General features: G+C 41.1%; 1 protein-coding gene across 1 annotated transcript in view; it reads left to right on the top strand.

The window, feature by feature from the left end:
* The first annotated feature begins 15,892 nt into the window (after positions 1-15,892).
* RRP4 (ribosomal RNA processing 4) overlaps positions 15,893-18,446 on the top strand; it is a 51,199-nt gene continuing 48,645 nt past the window's right edge. The window contains exons 1-3 of the mRNA XM_010249610.3: positions 15,893-16,072; positions 16,276-16,377; positions 16,587-16,632. Of these exons, the coding sequence (XP_010247912.1) occupies positions 15,933-16,072; positions 16,276-16,377; positions 16,587-16,632 (288 nt within the window). The 5' untranslated portion in view covers positions 15,893-15,932. The remainder of the gene's footprint in view (positions 16,073-16,275; positions 16,378-16,586; positions 16,633-18,446) is intronic.

Below are 18,446 nucleotides of genomic sequence, written 5' to 3'. Positions count from 1 at the left end.
TGTTGACCTACTTGACTAACTCTTGTCCGGCTTGGTCTTCGATCTTCGGGTTGATGTTCTCTAGCTCATTGGTTTGTTCTTCAAGGATAGGAGAAAGGTTAGTTCTATAGGTGACCATCCTCCGTGATTAAGGAATAAACCAGAGATTCTAATGTGAGTGTGGTGGTAAGGCTACATTTGGGGGTCTCTTTGAGGGACAAAGGAAGTCTAAGGGCAAAGGGTAGGTTAAAGACTCTAGTTGATAGAATGATGTTCTCGTTATGAGCCAGGCCTCCATAAATGAAGGAGCCAAAAGTGTTTCCTTCCAACTAGCAAAGGGAATCTTTGATTCGTTGTCAGTTATTAGGGGACACCGCTAGGGTTTCACCACGTGTCTTATGAGATCTCTACAAGACGAGGTTTTCTTTCATCTGAGAATTCTCATAATACACGTATGCAACATCCTTTATGCAAATCTTTCAATTGATGGGGCGTAGACGATGTCAATACTAATTTTACGTGTCTTTTCTAATCTTATTAGGCCTTCTGTCACGAATGACGTCGGTCAGTCATTGTGTTTCTTCGTTCGTCTCTGACCTGCAATGGTTGTGAGCTCATCGCAAATTCGTGATGGCTCTAAGCTCATCACAGACTTCACGATGGCTCCGAGCTCATCGCAAGCTCACGATGTCTTTGTGCTCATCGCAGATCCCTAGAAACTTCGGATTCCTTTTCGGTTCCCTTACTTTCGGTCTTCTGCAGGTTCGTAGTGACCATGAGCTCATCGAAAGCTCATTTTAGGCTTTGAGCTCATCACAAGTGTGTCTTAAGTCACGAACTCATCACGGGCGTCTCTGTGGCATCAGTTTAGCACCATCTGCATTATTGCAGATGTGGTGATCATGTACCTACAACAATATTAGAGATGCACCCAAATGTTTTTTTCTTTTTTTGCAAAATTTATGTATTTTTTCAGTTTTATTTTTTTATTTTTATTATTTAATTATGATATCAAATATTGGCACATTTGAATTTAAAGTTGAACTATTGATCTGGACCAAATAGGGAATCAATTTCATTTTTTGGTTGGTTTTGAAATTTGTGTTTCATTTCCATTATCAATATCAACAATTCTTGTTTATGACACTTATTTTAGTTTATTAGGATTAATATAAAATATTAGAGAAATGACCCACATGGATTTACCCAATTGACCCTATATGGTCGAATTGGCTTAGCCACCACTTTGATGGAAGGATGGTTTCATTTTCATTTTTTTTTTAATTTTAGAAAATGATAAATTGTTGAAACCTACCTTGAAGTTTTCTGACCGTTTCTGAAATCTCCCCTTGTGTTTGGTAATTGCAATCGCTTCCCTTGAACTTTCTAATACAGTTGCAAGTAAACCCTCTCTCTTAGAATTCTCTAACAAGAGGCACACAAATGTCCAAAATACGCATGCAGTTACCATTAATGCTAGTTTTTGCATAGCATAATGCAAACTTTATGAACAACAAAAAGATAAAGTTTAAAATTGTAACTTTTTGAGGGATTCATATGAAGGGAAAAATTTATAAAATAAATCAAATGCCTCTTGATAGAGGATTATGAGAGAAGGGGTCTACTTGCAACTGTGTTAAAAAGTTCAAGGGAGGTGATGGTAATTACCAAATTTTAGGAGAAGTTTCAGCAATGGTCATAAACATTAAAGGGGGTTTTAGCATTTTATCCTTTAAAAACATGGGTTTCATATTGTTAAAAAGTATTTGATAAAGATCTAATTATTAGAATTTATTAAATAAAAAATACCTTATTAAATACAAAATTTAATATGAGAGAATATGAATAAGTTACTTAAACATAAGGCTTAATGAGAAGGGAATTAAATAAGGTGAAATTTTGTAAGGGATATTATATTATTATTAGCCCTTGGAATTAAAGAAGAACTAAATTCAAAAAATAGGAGTAGTTTAGTAAAACAGAAAGTTCATATATATAGTCATTTACCAAAACACCCCCTATAGTTTGCAATCAATGTACTTGGCAGACCTTCCATTATAGTTGAAAGTGGAAAATAACAAATTTAACCCTAAAACCATTCAAATAAATTTAATGAAAAGAAACTAAAAGCAAAAATGCCATTTTTGCCCCTAGTAAAACATGGACAACCACTTTATTCTTCTCTATTTGATAAATTTTGTTTTCTATGCAAAAGTGTTAAGGGTACTTTTAGAATAAACAACCATGGATCCGTATCCATGAACATTTTCCACTCGGTTTAGGGGTGTTTTTGGAATAAACAACCATGGATGAACATTTTCTACTTAGTTTAGGTGATTATGTTACTATATTCAAATGGCAAAACAAATATTTCTTAATGAAAGGTCGATTAAGTAAATAGGTTGCAAACTATAAGGGGTGTTTTAGTAAAATGCAAACTATAGGGTAAGTTTAAGTAAATTTATGAAACTATAGGGGGTGTTATAGTAAATGACCCTATAAAATAAAAACTAAATATAGACAAAAAAATTCAACTTCATGTTGATTTCACGTGGAAATTTTAAATCACAGTTATTATTGTTGTTATTATAATTATTATTATTATTATTATTATTATTATTATTATTATTGTTATTAAAATATATAATTTATATTCCCTTTCCATCATTAATTAAAATAATTATTAATTGCCATGCTTATTATTGTTTAATATGTCAAATATATGATGTTCAAAGTATTTCAAAATTTACTTTTGTTTTTATTTTTATTTTTTTCATTTTACCTATTTTTGAATTTGATATTATTTAATTGTGGCAACATTATTTTTGGTTTTTAACACAACACACTAACTTTTCAACATGTGGATAATTGTGGCAACATGAGTTGTCCCATTTGACCCAAAATGGTTTAATTTCTTACCACCACCTAGATGAAAATACTATTTTTTCCATGTAGATTTTAAAAGTATAAGTTTTTATGTTATTGGAATTATTAATTTATTAGCTATGGATTTTAATTAGTGGAATTTAGTGATGAGAATAAATAAAGATGCTTTAAATATATGATTCAATGAGGGTGAATGGGATTTAATACCTTCAATGTGTGATTTATGAAAGGGAATTGAATGCATTGAATAATAACATTTAAATATATTTTCTACCCTCACAATAGAGGGATCATATTTCAAAATTGGGGTATTTTAGTCAAGAAAAATTCCAGAAATTTAGAGGTTATTCATACTTTTTATAGTAGTATAGATATGCTCTAATAGAATTTCTAGATTTTTTTTTTAATTGGAGATTTACAAATTGTTGTAAAAATCTATATAGCCTAGTGTCTTTAACACTTGTAAATGGTTATTCAGCATGTGTGATGAGACTAAAAATTACCCTATTTTTATCCCCAAATATTCACTCTTTTTCATTAATTTATCACTTAATTGGTCTCATTACTCTTGTATTTCGATTCAGGGCAAGCAAAAGGCAATTGGAAAAAAAACAAGGCAATTCGGATGATTTGGCACAGTTTCGGCAACAATCAGTAATCTGGGCATAACTCTCGATTCCTGACTCTGAATTGGATAATTCAAGAGGCATCAGAAAGATGAAAGAAAGGCCCAAAACTTTTATGTTTAGGGTTTTGACAGATTCGGTCCGTATCAAAGACGAAACCGGGCCCTAAGTCGGAGAAAGTTAGCAGCAAAGCCCATTTCACAGTTGAAGCCCAATTCGCAGAAGAGCCTTGTAGCAGCCCAAGATATTAAGGCAGCCCAACTCGAATTCAAGAGCCTACAGTCCCAATTTCGAATGTAACCTCTAGAAAAAGAGTCTTATTAGATTTAAACTTTGAAGGTAATCTTATAAAGATAAGAAGATTGGATTAGACCACTAGATAAGAGATAGGATAGGATTAGTTCAAAACAGATCAGGACTTGAAGTTAATCTCCTAGAAGGAGTTGGAGAGTGTCACAACTAGCAACTCCTGCTACACCTCAACTCAACGGTGTTTCAGAGAGGAGGAATAGGACCTTGTTGGACATGGTCCGGTCACTTCTCGTACGCTCAGAATTACCCACATTCTTTTGGGGATACGCATTAGAGACTGTTATCTACGTGCTGAATCGGGTTCCAACCAAATCAGTTCCGAAAACTCCATATGAACTTTGGACTGGAAGGAAGCCAAGTGTAAAACACTTGAAGATTTGGGGTTGTCCTGCACACGTTAAAAGAACAAGTGCGAACAAGTTGGACTCTAAAACCAGTCATTGCCTATTTGTAGGCTATCCAAAAGATTCGGTGGGTTATCTATTCTATGACCCAAGTGAGCAGAAAGTGTTCTGCAGTCGAAACGCCCAATTCTTTGAAACCGAATACATCCTGGACACCCATCATCAGGAAATAGTTCTTGATGAAGAGAGCTCAGGAGTAGTGGGAGATGTCCTACAAGTCCTAGGTAGTGACCAACCTAGAAGATCCACTCGGGTATCCAGACCACCAGTTCGATATGGTCATGACCAGGATAGTTACCTGGTGGAAGCCTTGACTAGTGAGGAGGATCCCGAAACTTACGCGGAAGCTATGTTAGACATAGATTCCCAGAAGTGGGTGGAGCCCATGAGAGCTGAGATGGACTCGATGGAGACCAATGGAGTCTGGACTCTAGTAGATCCACCCTCCGAGGTAAAAGCAATTGGTTGCAAATGGATCTACAAGAGAAAGAAGGGCCCCGATGGCAAGATTGAGACTTACAAAGCTCGTTTGGTGGCGAAAGGGTATACTCATAAAGAAGGCATCGATTATGAGGAAACCTTCTCGCCCGTGGCCATGCTCAAATCCATAAGGATCCTGCTAGTCGTAGCAGCATACCATGACTACGAGATTTGGCAAATGGATGTCAAAACTGCGTTCCTGAATGGAGATCTTAGTGAAGATATCTACATGCAGCAGCCGCAAGGCTTCATTGCTGCTGGTCAGGAACACATGGTATGTAAACTTAATAGATCCATATATGGACTTAAGCAGGCTTCTAGAAGTTGGAACATCCGCTTTGATTCAGCAGTCAAAATGTTTGACTTTGAGCAGAATCCGGATGAGCCCTGTGTTTACAGGAAGTCCAGTGGGGATAAGATCACCTTTTTGGTGTTGTACGTGGACGATATCCTACTCATTGGGAATGATGTAGGATGTTTACTTCGGTCAAGGTATGGCTATCACAGCAGTTTTCCATGAAAGATCTTGGAGAAACTTCATATATACTGGGTCTTCGACTCTATAGAAATAGATCGAAGCGGATAATTGGATTATCCCAAGCTGCTTACATTGACAAAATTGTCAAAAGATACAGCATGGAGAACTCCAAGAAAGGAAATGTTCCTTTCAGGCATGGAGTCACACTCTCCAAGAAAATGTCTCCAAAGACTTCTAAGGAGATTGAGGGCATGAGAGACGTTCCCTATGCCTCAGCCGTAGGGAGCATCATGTATGCCATGCTGTGCACTCGCCCGGACATTGCTCAAGCGGTGAGTGTGGTAAGCAGATTCCAGGCCAACCCAGGGCAGGAGCATTGGACTGCTACGAAGAACATACTCAAATACCTTCGAAGGACAAAAGAGTTTTGTCTGGTATTCGATGGTAGTTCACTACAAGTTCTAAGGTATACTGATGCCGATTTCCAGTCGGATCCAGATGATAGAAAGTCTACATCTGGGTATGTTTTCACGATAGGATCATGTGTTGTTTGCTGGAAAAGCAGCAAACAGGGGTCCACTGCAGATTCCACAACCGAGGCTGAGTACATTGCCGCAAGTGAAACTGCCAAGAAAGCCGTGTGGATGAAGAAATTCATACACGAATTGGGAGTGATTCCGGCCAGCACATCACCCATCCCATTGTTGTGTGACAACAATGGAGCGATCGCCCAGGCAAAAGAGCCTCGGTCCACTCGAGGTCAAAGCACATCGAGAGGAAATACCACGTGCTACAGGAGATCGTTGGTAGAGGGGACGTCCTAATTCAGAAGGTAGCATCAGCGGATAATCTGGCAGACCCATTGACTAAGCCACTAACACAGAAAATGTTTAAGAAACACGTGGAAAGCTATTAGACAGTTTTGTATGCCCTTAGCTTCAATCCGATTTGATGTACTTTTGACATTTAGTGTAAATAAATAAAGTGCATGTTTGATTCATGTTGATTGGTATGATTCTGTGTAAGACCCTAAAATTGGGCACTTATAGAGACTCGTGTTAGTTTTAAATGTTCACAGCCATTAGATAAGTCTGGGGAGATTTATCCTGCCAAGGCTGATACTAGTGTGCCACCAAGTGTTGGGATGGCCTGTCTCGGCCACCAGGGTAAGACCCAAGGCACATGTAGTACGGAATTACTCGAATCCTTGAACCGGACCAGATTTCCAGTATTGCCCTGGACCTTGGAGACAGATGGGCAAAACTAGAAAGTTACACCTGACCCCTAAACTCGATTATGACACTTCACTAGGTGCCGGATCGGGCTGTCTTTGATATGCCAATCAGTGAGATCCTTAGATGGGGATCAAAACCTGGGTATGTTGGGACAGTCTGAGAATTCATCTGAGTGGGTGATCATAGTGACAGGATCAACCCCTTTGTCGGACAAGGGTAATGATCGGGAATGCACTCTCTCTGATGGAAACCAAACTGTCGGCAGTTGATTTCAATCATTGGAATTTTGTTTTGCAAAATTAGTATATATATATATATATATGTATATGTACGGTTTCGAAATGTTTGCAAATGGTTTTAATTCCCGGGATCCATGTGAGTAAAGAGTGCGGCACTGTTCCTTGCAGTCGAGGGAGAGGTCCTCTGTTGTCGGGAAGTGCTTGATCATTAAGGGCTGAGAGGTTAAGTGTAAGACCATTTAGGATAATACCTGATGGGCTAATCATGCACCTACCCACAGTCCCTGGGTTTTTATAAGATGGCTTGGCCCAGGGACCACTTAATGTAAGTGTTGGGCCCATAGGGTCTATGTGATGGGCTCAGGGGTTTACTAAGTTTTTTCAGTGTATTCGGCTGGGCCTTGTAATAATGGTTAGGCCGAACACATGTGGCTGGTGTACTGCGGTAGTCCGGTGATCGATCCTGAGGTCGGCATAGAGGGCCTCAAACTTCTTGTCAGTGAACTGTGTTCCGTTGTCTATAATGAGCACACGCGGGATACCGAAATGGCAGATGATACCCTGCCAAAGGAAGTTCCGAGCATTGTGGACGGTGATGCGCGCCAGGGCTTTGGCTTCTACCCACTTCGTGAAGTAATCCACTACTACGAGAAGGAACTTCTTTTGTGCGACCACGGTGGGGAAGGGGTTGAGGATGTTCATTCCCCATTGGGCAAACGGCCCACTATCGTACTTCCGGACTAACTGGGCGGTATCCTACATCATTGGCCAGAAATACCCCTGTCGGAGCGTCTTATGGGCTAGTGTGCGCGCGCCAGGGTGATCTCGGCAAATGCCCTCATGTATTTCCCTAAGGACGTAATTTGCATCAGCTGGGGGGAGGCACCTCAAGTAGGGAAGTGTGTGGGAACGATGGTAGAGTTGACCCTGTATGAGGCAATACCTAGCTACTCTATGTTGGAGTCTTCTTGCTTCTGCCCGAACCTCCGGGTGAAGGGATGAGAGATCCATCCTATGGACGCCCAAAAGATTGCGGAATAAGGGGCGAATTTCAAAAATTTTACTCTCCCTTCAACTGGGAATCGTATTCCCCATTTAGAAAATCATATTTTCGAGGATCAATTCTGAACCATAAACTGAACCAGATCTGAACCAAAAGGAGTGGGAGAGGATTATACCTGATACAGAGAAATACTATCTCCCAATGGAGGTGTTCACGCCCAAGGAAGGATCCAAAATCTGCTCCCACTAAAGATGGCGCAGTGAAGGATGGAGCAGAATCAGCAATGTTCTTCAAAAGAACTTGACCCTTCCCAAGAATCAACTGGACGGTTTGTGAGTACAGCTCCAATCAATCTTTTCCCAAAAGATTGAAATCAAGATCCAATCTTGATTGCTCCCAAGAACTGGAGATCGAACTGAAGGAATGGCAATGGCAGGAAGGTGGCGACAGGAGAGAATTCGCAGTATGCAGGAAATCTCTCAATCTCTCTTTCTTTAAGAGAAGAATGTTGTTGATGATGTTGTCCTTTTTAAGGCTGTCGCCCCTTCCCCTTTTATAATCTCAAAGGGATCAGCTCCTAATCAGATTAGGAGTTGCTAATCCAAATCATATTTGGGTTAGAAGTCCCTTAGTGATAAGGGATAATCCTTATCTTATCTGCAAATCAGATCAGCTGTCTCCAAATCTAATTAGGAGGTTTCCAGATCTAAATCATATTTAGATCTTGGACTCTCTGAGTGGATAGGGTCTAAGCCCAATCCTTTTAGCTGACCCACTTCAGAATTCGCCCCCTTTAAATGACTGATCAAATCAGCCCAGTTCGAAATGGGCTTAAGGCCCATTAAGGTTATGTACTCAAAAACCTTCCAAATTGCTGCCCAGTTGGGCTTCCTTGTATGGCGTGGGACCCAAGCATTGATCTACACATCAGCCACATGGGTTCAGCCCAGCCTTTGTTACAAGGCCTGGCCGAATGCACTGCTGAAACCCATCAAATGAGCTCTATGGGCCCAACACTTACACTAAGTGGTCCCTGGGCCAAGCCACCTTGTAACACCCAGGGACTGTGGGCAGATGCAAGATTAGCCCATCAGGCATTATCCTCAATGGTCTTACACTTAACCTCTCAGCCCATAATGATCATACACTGCCCGACAAGAGAGGACCTCTCCCTCGGCTACAAGGAACAGTGTTGCACTCTCCACTTATATGGATCCCGGGAATTAAAACATTTTGCAAACAATTTAGAAACCATATATATATACTTTTATATCTTATATAAAATATATTTTGCAAAACAAATCTCAACGGTTGAAATCGGCTGCCGGCAGTCTTGGTTTCCATCAGTGAGAGTGCATCCCCGATCATTACCTTTGTCCGACAAAGGGGCTGATCCTGTCACTATGATCACCCACTCAGATGAATTCTCGGACTGTCCCAACATACCCAGGTTTTGACCCCCGCTAAGGATCTCACTGATTGGTACATCAAAGATAGCCCAATCCGACACCTAGTGCAGTATCATAATCGAGTTTAGGGGTCGGGTGTAACTTTCCAGTTTTGCCCATCAATCTCCAAGGTCCAGGGCAATACTGGAAATCTGGTCCAGTTCAAAGATTCAATTAAGCCTACACTGTATGTGCCTAGGGTCTCACCCTGGCAGCTGAGACAAGCCACCCCAACCGACTTGGTGGCACTACAGTGTCAGCCTTGTCAGGATAGGTCTCCCCAGACCGACCCACTGGCTGTGAACATTCTAAACTAACACGAGTCTCATTAAGTGTCCAGTTTAAGGGTATTACACAGAAACATACCAAGGGAACATGAATCAAATATGTATCTTTATTCATTTACAATAAACTCATAAAGTACATCATTCTGATTGAAGCTAAGGGCATACAAAACTGTCTAACACCGGGGAGGTGCCCTCTCGAAGATACTCGATTATGGGGTTCATCCAAGATGAGCCATGTTGCACTGGAAGGATGAGGACAGCTGATGGTGCGATGCTCGGCTGGGCCAGCGTGTCTAGCCGGACAGTTGAGTCAAGGTCGGTCTTTGGCAAGCTGGCGAGCTTTGAAAGAGCGTTGGCTCGAGGGATTTGCTGGATGTCGAAGTGCTCGAGCTGCTGAATGAGCTCCTGCACCTTCTGTAGGTAGCTCGCCATAAAGGGAGTCCAAGCCTCGAACTGACCATGGATTTGGTTGACCACGAGCTGAGAGTCGCTGAAGGCCTCAATCCGTCGTGCCCCAAGGTCTAAAGCAAGGCGGAGCCCAGCAATCAGGGTCTCATACTCAGCCTCATTGTTGGACGCTTTGAACTCGAACCTGAGGGCGTGTTCTAACACTACATCGTCTAGGCCAAGGAGGATAAGGCTAGTGTCGTTGCCCTGCTGGTTCAATGAGCCATCAACATGGAGGGTCCATACTGGGGGTAGTGGGGCCAATTCCTCCATGAAAAATGTACACTCTGCGATGAAATCTGCCAAGGTCGGGGCTTTGATCGCCGGTCGGGGTGCGTACTTGATGTCAAATTCACTCAGCTCCACGCTCCACTTGACTAGGCGGCCCGACACCTCTGGTCTCTATAGCACCAGCTTGAGGGGCTGGCTGGTGAGTACTCGAACGCTGTGGGCCTGGAAGTAGGGTCTGAGTTTTCTGGCTGCGGTGACGAGTACCTTCCTGGTGTAGTAGATCGACCTCTATACTCGGTCCTCTTCCTTGACCAATATTGAGCTGACAACCTCATCCCCGGCCGAAAGGTAGAGCAATAGCTCGTCTCCTGGGCTCGGCTTAGTCTGGAGGGGTGGCAAGCTCAAGTACTACTTTAGTTCCTGGAAAGACTGCTCACACTTTTCTGTCCAATGGAAGTCCTTTGGCCTTTTGAGTGCTTTGAAAAAGGGGAGGCACTGGTGCGTGGACTTGGACATAAACATGCCAAGGGCGGCTATTCTCCTAGTGAGTCGTTGCATTTCTTTGTGGGTCCGGGGGCATGGCATGTGAAGAATGGTTTTTATCTTCTCCGGATTTGCTTCGATTCCTCTCTGTGTTATCATAAACCCCATAAACTTTCCAAAGCCAACCCTGAAGGCACACTTGGTTGGGTTTAACTTCATCTTGTACTTTCTAAGAGTGTCAAAGACTTCGTGGAGGTCGGCCAGGTGTTGTTCGTCCTTTTTGCGCTTCACGAGCATATCATCGACGTACGTCTCCACGTTCTTTCTGAGCTTCTCTTTGAATACCTCGTTCACCAGCCACTGATAGGTAGCGCCAGCGTTTTTGAGGCCAAAGGGTTTTACCTTATAGTAGTACTGGGCGCGATTAGTGATAAAGGCCATTCGCTCTTGGTCGTCCGAGTCCATCCGGATCTGATTATAGCCTGAGAAGGCGTCCAAGAAGCTTAGGAGCTCATGTCCTGCTGTTGCATCGACGAGATGGTCAATCTGAAGAAGGGGAAAGATGTCTTGGGACAGGCCTTATTTAGGTCAGTGAAGTCGATGCAGATTCTCCACTTTCTGTTGGCCTTCTTCACCATTACTATGTTGGCCGACCAATCGGGGTATTTGACTTCCCTAATGAAGTTGGTGTTGAGCAACTTTTGTACTTCCTCCGCGATCACTTGCCACCGCTCTATGGCGAAATTTCTCTTCTTATGCTTCACAGGTTGGTAACAGGGGTCGACATTCAGCCAATGTGTGATGACTTCAGGATCAATTCCAAGCATGTCCTCTGCCGACCAAGCAAATACGTCGGCATTATTCTGCAGTAGTCGGACAAGTTCCTCTCGGAGGTGGTCGCCTAGCAATGAGCCAACTTGGACCGTCTTTTCGGGGTCTTCCTCAAATAGGGGGACTTGGACAAGGTCTTCCATAGGTTGGTCGCGCTGCACATTTATTTCGTCACGCAGGTCATATGCTTCCGCCATTCCCCATTTTTTATTCGGCTCAATCCTTTTAGAATGATAACTCAACATCCAATTATGAAACCCTTGGAAGAAGAGGATGAATCGAAGGGATATAACTCAGCGGTAGAGTGTCACCTTGACATGGTGGAAGTCATCAGTTCGAGCCTGATTATCCCTAAACCCAATGTGAGTTTTTCTATTTTGACTTGCTCCCCTGCCGTGATCGAATGAGAATGGATAAGCGGCTCGTGGGATTGACGTGAGGGGGTAGGGATGGCTATATTTCTTGGACCTTTTGAATAACAGTCAAGAAGATCTTATGAAAATGTTCCATTTTCAGATAGAAGATGTAAAACAGATATTGGATATTCTACAAAAGCATTTCGCAATTGATTTACCTAGGAATAAGTTTTAAATCCATTGGAATTATTTCATCTTTTTTTTATAAAATATAAAAAGAAAATGGATTTTGAATCTTCAACACAGTCCATATATTCGGACTAGATCTACTTCTGCTGCTCTATCTTTGTTAGTGCGTCTATAATGATAATGTAATGACTGATGAATCAAAAACTTTCAATTTGAACTTATTCTATCAATTGGTAATTTTCCTTATCCCCGTATCTTGAAAAATAGAAACTTAGGTAAGTGTTTTATAAACATATGTAGAAAAAGAACGCATCTCATTTAGTTCCTTCATGCCTACTCTAACTAGTTATTTCGGTTTTCTACTGGCAGCTTCAACTATAACCTCAGCTCTATTTATTGGTTTGAGCAAGGAAAGATCCTTTTTTGGCTCTCTCTTCAGCCCTATGTCTCTTATCCCTAGGAGGTCTTCCTCCACTAGCAGGTTTTTTCGGAAAACTCCATCTATTCTGGTGTGGATGGCAGGCAGGCCTATATTTCTTGGTTTCAATAGGACTCCATTCCCACTAATAATTTTAGATACTCTCGGTAGCAGGGAGGAGTACCATGCCAAGGCTGGGCCTTGTAGCGTGGTTACAAGGGCTTTGCACATCCGTCCCTCTGACGCACCATGTAGCATCATCTGGGCTTTGAGTGCCGTGACTGGTCGAAAGGGTCGGAGTTCCTGTTGTACTTGTCGAATTGGGGGGCTCGCCATTCGACAGGGGGTACCTCGTCCACTATGTTCTGGATGAAGGGTGGCTCCTTAGTGATATGTGTGGTGGCTTGCACAGGTTGGTTTACGATGTGAATTGCGCTCAAACTCTTCCAAACGTTGCCGGAGCTCTTTAATTTCGACATCTTTATTGTCTGGGGTTGTAGTATTTATGGCCTTCCTTTTGGGTCATGTGGGGTAGATCCTTGACCAAGCTTGACTCGGCGACTAAGACTACGAAGGAAGGCATCCTTTTGTCGAGCCTTTCTTTGGCGAGGATGTGCGCTGATTGGTATGTTTGGTTATGGTAGTCCTGTCATCGGGAATGGGCAGTGGCGGCAGGCCTTCAGGTCGTGTCTTGCCTCTTGCGCTCAGACCGCTCTCCCCTTGCGTTTGACCGGCGCACTTTGGGGTCCTCGGTCTGATGATCGTCCTTCGTGCACATCGGGGCATGAGGGGGGTCAGCCCAGTTGGGTGGCGCGGCAGACCCTAGTGTTTGCATGAATTCAAAGATCTTATCAACCTTTTCCTGCATGGCTCGGAATTGCGTTGGATCAACTACGGCTGAAGGTTGCGGAACTTCTTGGTTCTCCCAAGATGGGGTATGGACAGTTGCTCGCTTAGACTGGTTTTTAGGCATCTTAATCGCTTCCTTGATTGCGTGGCGATGAAGATTTTTGAGAAAGGCATTCTGTGTCATTCCCACAGATGATGCCAATCTGATGCTGTTCAATCCGAGGTGGTGCACGAACTAAGGAGAGCAACTAGATAGTCCTTGCTGGTAGGGCGGGGCCGAGTTACAAGGATGAGTCTACGCTTCAAGACCTATGATCAAGGAAACAGAAGCTAGAGGCCTGAGGAGTTATCCCCAGGTAAGAACTCTGACGCTCAAGTCAGTTGGAGGTGGTAGGATGGTCGGTCCGAGCTATAAGGATGCCGGTTCGAGCTAAGTAGCGGTGTCGGTCTCAGAAGTTGGATCCCTTACCTTGAGCACGGAGTACCTTTTTATAACCAAAGATCCGTGTCCTGATCGGATTGGGCTTCCGGGGTTGTTGGGATGGAGTTAGCTGTCGAGGTATTCGGGATAGAGTCCCATTCCCCAGTGGAGTCGTCTTCCTTATTCCTCTTTATCTGTAGTCGTGCTCATCCATATAACGTGTAGTTGATGTGGCTAGAAGGATAAGATGGGGTGCCACAGTAATAGCGTAGCTTGGCCGAGCTAGCCCAACGTGGCCGAGTTGGAATGATGTGGCAGGGCGATAGTTAAGCAGCCATGTGTCTCGTAGAGCCAGCTCAGCCATGACCCGAACAGTACCCTCTTTGGGCATGAACACCTATGTTGGGAGCTACTTGCATGGATTCAATATCAGGTATAACCCTCCCTTATTCTTGGTTTCAGATTTGGTCCAGTTTGTTTAATGAACGAACCTTGAAAAATGCAATTTTTCTAAATCAAGGAATATGATTCTCGGAAGAGAGAAATAAATTTTTGAAATTTTAACCATCCACCCTGCATGGTTCGGTCCATATGATGGATCTCCCTTCCCTTTAGACCTCTCACTGGTTCAACCTAGGAACCATCCAGTTCAACCTAGGAAATGGTGAACTAGTCTTGGTTTTGCATAATTGGCTGGTCTTGTTACACCCCAACTTTTATCACATAGAGACAAAAATAATGCATAGTTGAACCAAACAAAACTTAAGTCTTAATTTACTAACCTAAGTAGGTGTTTAGCATCGGTGCTGGGAACATCACATTGTTTTCTCATAAAGATGATGTTGGGATGTGGAATTGTAAGCATTGTTTTATGAGAAAATAATGATTATTTTTTGTTTGGAATCGGTGTTGCCACATAGGCGTTTTTTAATAAAATAGTATTAGTTTTGTTTGGTACCACTGGCAATAACGTTTTCAGCATTGATCTATATTATCTAATGATGTGGTACTAGCACCATTGGTAGCAGTGCATATTTTTTGAGGAAATATTGAATTTGGCATTGCTCCATAAATACTTTATATGAAACAACATTTTTTTCTAAAAAATGATATCAAACAACATGGCATTGTCTGAAACACCATTTTGGTGTCGTTTTCTCAGAAAAGTGAGAGAACCGCATAGATGCCAAACACCCACCAAGTCAAATCAAAATCCTCAAAACCCTCGTAACCTCTTTCTCTTCCGTTCGAACTCCAGCCATCACCGAACATCGCCTCCTCCACCGCTAGCAATAGTCGCGACTCGTTGCATTGCTGTCGACCGCCTCAAGCAATAGCTGACGACGCTAGGTATTCTCTCTGCTCATCTTCCTCCGCTTCCTCCTCCTCCTTCTTCTTCTTCTTCTTCTTCTTCTTCTTCTTCTTCTTCTTCTTCTTCTTCTTCCCGCCGGTGGTCTGTTCACCATGTCCCTTCAACTCCGTTGGTCGTTTGTTCTCCTCCTCTTTCTCTTTCTCCTCCTCCTTTTTCTTCTTCGATGGTGGTGTGTTCACCGCCACTTACGTGACAGTGGTTCCCCTCTTCTCCTTCTTCCCCTCCTCCTCCCACCACCTGACGCTTGTTTTTGCAATCTCCAACAATTTATTTTATTTTAATTTTTAAATATTTATTTTTTAATTTCTGAATTTGAAAATTTGTTAACATTCATAAGTTTTGTTTACAGGTTTGCTCAAATTCGATTGATCTTTGTTTTAGGCTTTCAGTCCACCAAATTCTTACACAATAAACAACACAACCCACCTACTTGTTCAGTTCTAGGTTAGCCTTAGCCACTTTCAAAGCTTGGAACAGAATCACTGAAATAGTGAAATTTAAACTTCAGTAAATTGATATCATAGTTTTGAATTTTGTAAAAATAAATTAAATAATTAAATATTATGATTTAGGAATTAGGATAAATAATTGTGTTTAATTTATAATTTTATACTATTTAATTTGTTAGAGTTGAGTCTTAAACTTTGTTTGTTGATCTATTTGTTTTCATTGTGGACATATTGTCTTAAACTTCGAAAGTTTGAATTGCTATTTTATTTCTATATTGGATTATTCTGGATTAATTTTACTTTATATCAGTATTTTTTGAATTATATATATTGTTTATTACATCAGCACGGTTTGACCTACAGTTCAACCCCGGTCGAACCTCTAACCTGTGAACCTCTGCCTTTACCGGGTCGATGTCCGGTCCGGTTCTCAGAACATTGGTTTATACTTCAATTTTTTGCTCCCTGCTCTGCTGTTCCTTCCCCCCTCCGAGAGAAAGAGGAGAAAGATGAGAGAGGTGCAGCTTCCACTGAATCAGACACAGAAGGTTAGACTACAGGCGGCTCTGCAACAACTTCAGGACTCCTCTGCTGCTTCTGTTACAGTTTCTGACACCATCCCTGTAAACCAGGAAGACGGCGTTCTCAAGTATCAACCAATAAACCCTAATTTTTCTTTCTTAATTGCAATATCCAACTCCATTTTCTTTCAAATTCCAAATCCTCATTTCTATTCCTCCTATGCTTGTTATTTATCTGTTTGATCTCATCCCGGTAATTGTGAACTCTTCTCTAATTGTTTTTTCAACCATAAATAGTCTCCGAGTTAACATTTTATGTTATTTGATTAAGGGGGCATGGAACTATTGAGCTTGATGGTGAAGTGGTTGCGACTCTATGTGGAGTAGTCGAGCGCGTTAACAAGCTGGTCTATGTCCGTACTTTAAGGGCTAGGTGAATTTTTATTCCTTGCTCGGCACTATTTCTCATTTCTTTTTTCTTATTCCTGTTTTGTTTCTTCCCGCCTGAACACGACAGAGGTTGTGTGGTGTATTACTGTACAACTAAAGAAGAAATTTCATACATAAATGGTGCTTATAAAAATTTGATTTTCCTGTCTTTCTTCACTCTCGTCTGGAATTATAAAAATGAAATAATCTCAGGTACAAGCCAGAAGTTGGAGACATTATTGTTGGGCGTGTCATCGAGGTACAAGCCAAATGTTTAACTAACTTTTAGTTCATATAATGCTTGACTTCGATGTAGCTGTGGAAAATGCCATACTGTTTGTTACTGGAATGCTACTTCGAATGGCAAAGTGACCTTCTCTTCTCTTTTTCTTTTTCAAAACTGTGATATATGAACCGGGTTATGAACCTATATGTGTTAGGCTAGTTTAAGTTGAGCATGATGGTCACTTCCATGAAGTAAATATTTGATTGAGACATTAATGCCACAGGGTTGATGGCATGCCTCGAGGTTCCATTGCTAGATTTGTATTTCATATGAATGCAGCTAGATGAATCTAAGAATGGTGTACAGAAATAGGCCCATATATTTAGCTGCAAAACTGGTTTTATTTTAGTAGCCTCTCAACTAGAAATTTCAGGACAAAAATTTTAGAAAGGTGACCTAACTTTCCTCCTAAAGAATACAAATTACAACCCATAAGTTAATTTGGATGCTTCTTTTTTTAAATTTTTTTGGTACCCAATTTGGATGCTTTATTTCTAAAATTATTGCATCATTTTTTCACACATTGGCATACTTGAAGAAGGAATCTAAATAATGGTCAGTTTGTTAGGTTTAAGTTCTCCTTTGAAAATATGGATTGTTCTTCAAGCCAAATAGAGTTATCTGCAACAATATGACATTTGCATGCTTTCAAATGGATTACTCTAGACAAACATCTTTGAGCCATGTAATAGAAATTATGCTCCAGCAAATACACTCTTTACAGGAATGATGCAAGCATGTAATAGCTATCATGGTGACAATGTGCGTATGCATATGAATGTATTATTTTTTTTCCTTGGTAATGATAAGTATATTAATTTTTCAATCATTTGTTTTTACTAGGGGTTTGAATTTGGAAATTTGTGGTTGAGAGTGATTCATGCAATGTTATCAATTAAGCATCAGTTGCTCATTGAAGTTTTCTTGGATCAATAGAAAAATCTCCAACTTGACCATACCTATGAACATCTACTTCTCCCTTGTGTCATGGTCAACAATTGATTTGGTGGAGACATGGAATCCCTAGACGATAATGGTACTTAGAGGGATGCATAATATTGTGGAGATCAGGCAGTGGGCTACTCCTGTTTTCATTTTTTGGTCCTCGTTTTCCTCATTCAAGTCTTTTGAATTTTTTTTTCTTAAATTACATATAAAAAACACTATTTATATACTTGCATATTTTATTTCCCATAACATGGTAATATGCAAGTAGTATCAACTTGGAAAATTAGCTACTCATTAGCTTCTTTATATGATTCCAAACTAGGTGACTACCTGGTTGAAAATCATGTTCAGATGACTACCTAATTCAGAAGGTGCTACATTTAGGGTGCGTTTGGTTCATGAACAGGATCGGAATTGGAATCGGAATCAGAATCCCCAGGAATTGGAATCGGAATCACCTATTTCTGGCACCTGTTTGGTTCAGTCAGGAATCGGAATCAGATTCTGATTGTTACTGTTTGGTTCAACTATAAGCTAGAATCGGAATCAGCTAAAATTTCCAATTCTGCCCTTATTAAAAAAACCTCAAAAACAGCCGCTCATTACATATTTTCAACATATACACACATTGGCAACCTGCTAAGAAGTGCATATATGGAGAAAACATGAAAAAAAATGAAAAGAAAAACACATAAACAAACAAAAATCACAATAAAAAAATCATTCTCCACCATAAAAAATGAAAAGAAAAATACATGAACAAACAAAAATCTCTGCAACTCTATAATAAACATCCCCAAGAATTGATCCAACTTGAATCCATGCACTGTTATCTTCTA

The sequence above is a fragment of the Nelumbo nucifera genome, chromosome 1, assembly GCF_055504915.1.
Source record: "Nelumbo nucifera cultivar China Antique chromosome 1, China Antique-T2T, whole genome shotgun sequence".
Classification (NCBI taxonomy): domain Eukaryota; kingdom Viridiplantae; phylum Streptophyta; class Magnoliopsida; order Proteales; family Nelumbonaceae; genus Nelumbo; species Nelumbo nucifera.
Note: the sequence above shows the minus strand (reverse complement) of the source record. Positions and strands in the feature narration are given on the sequence as shown.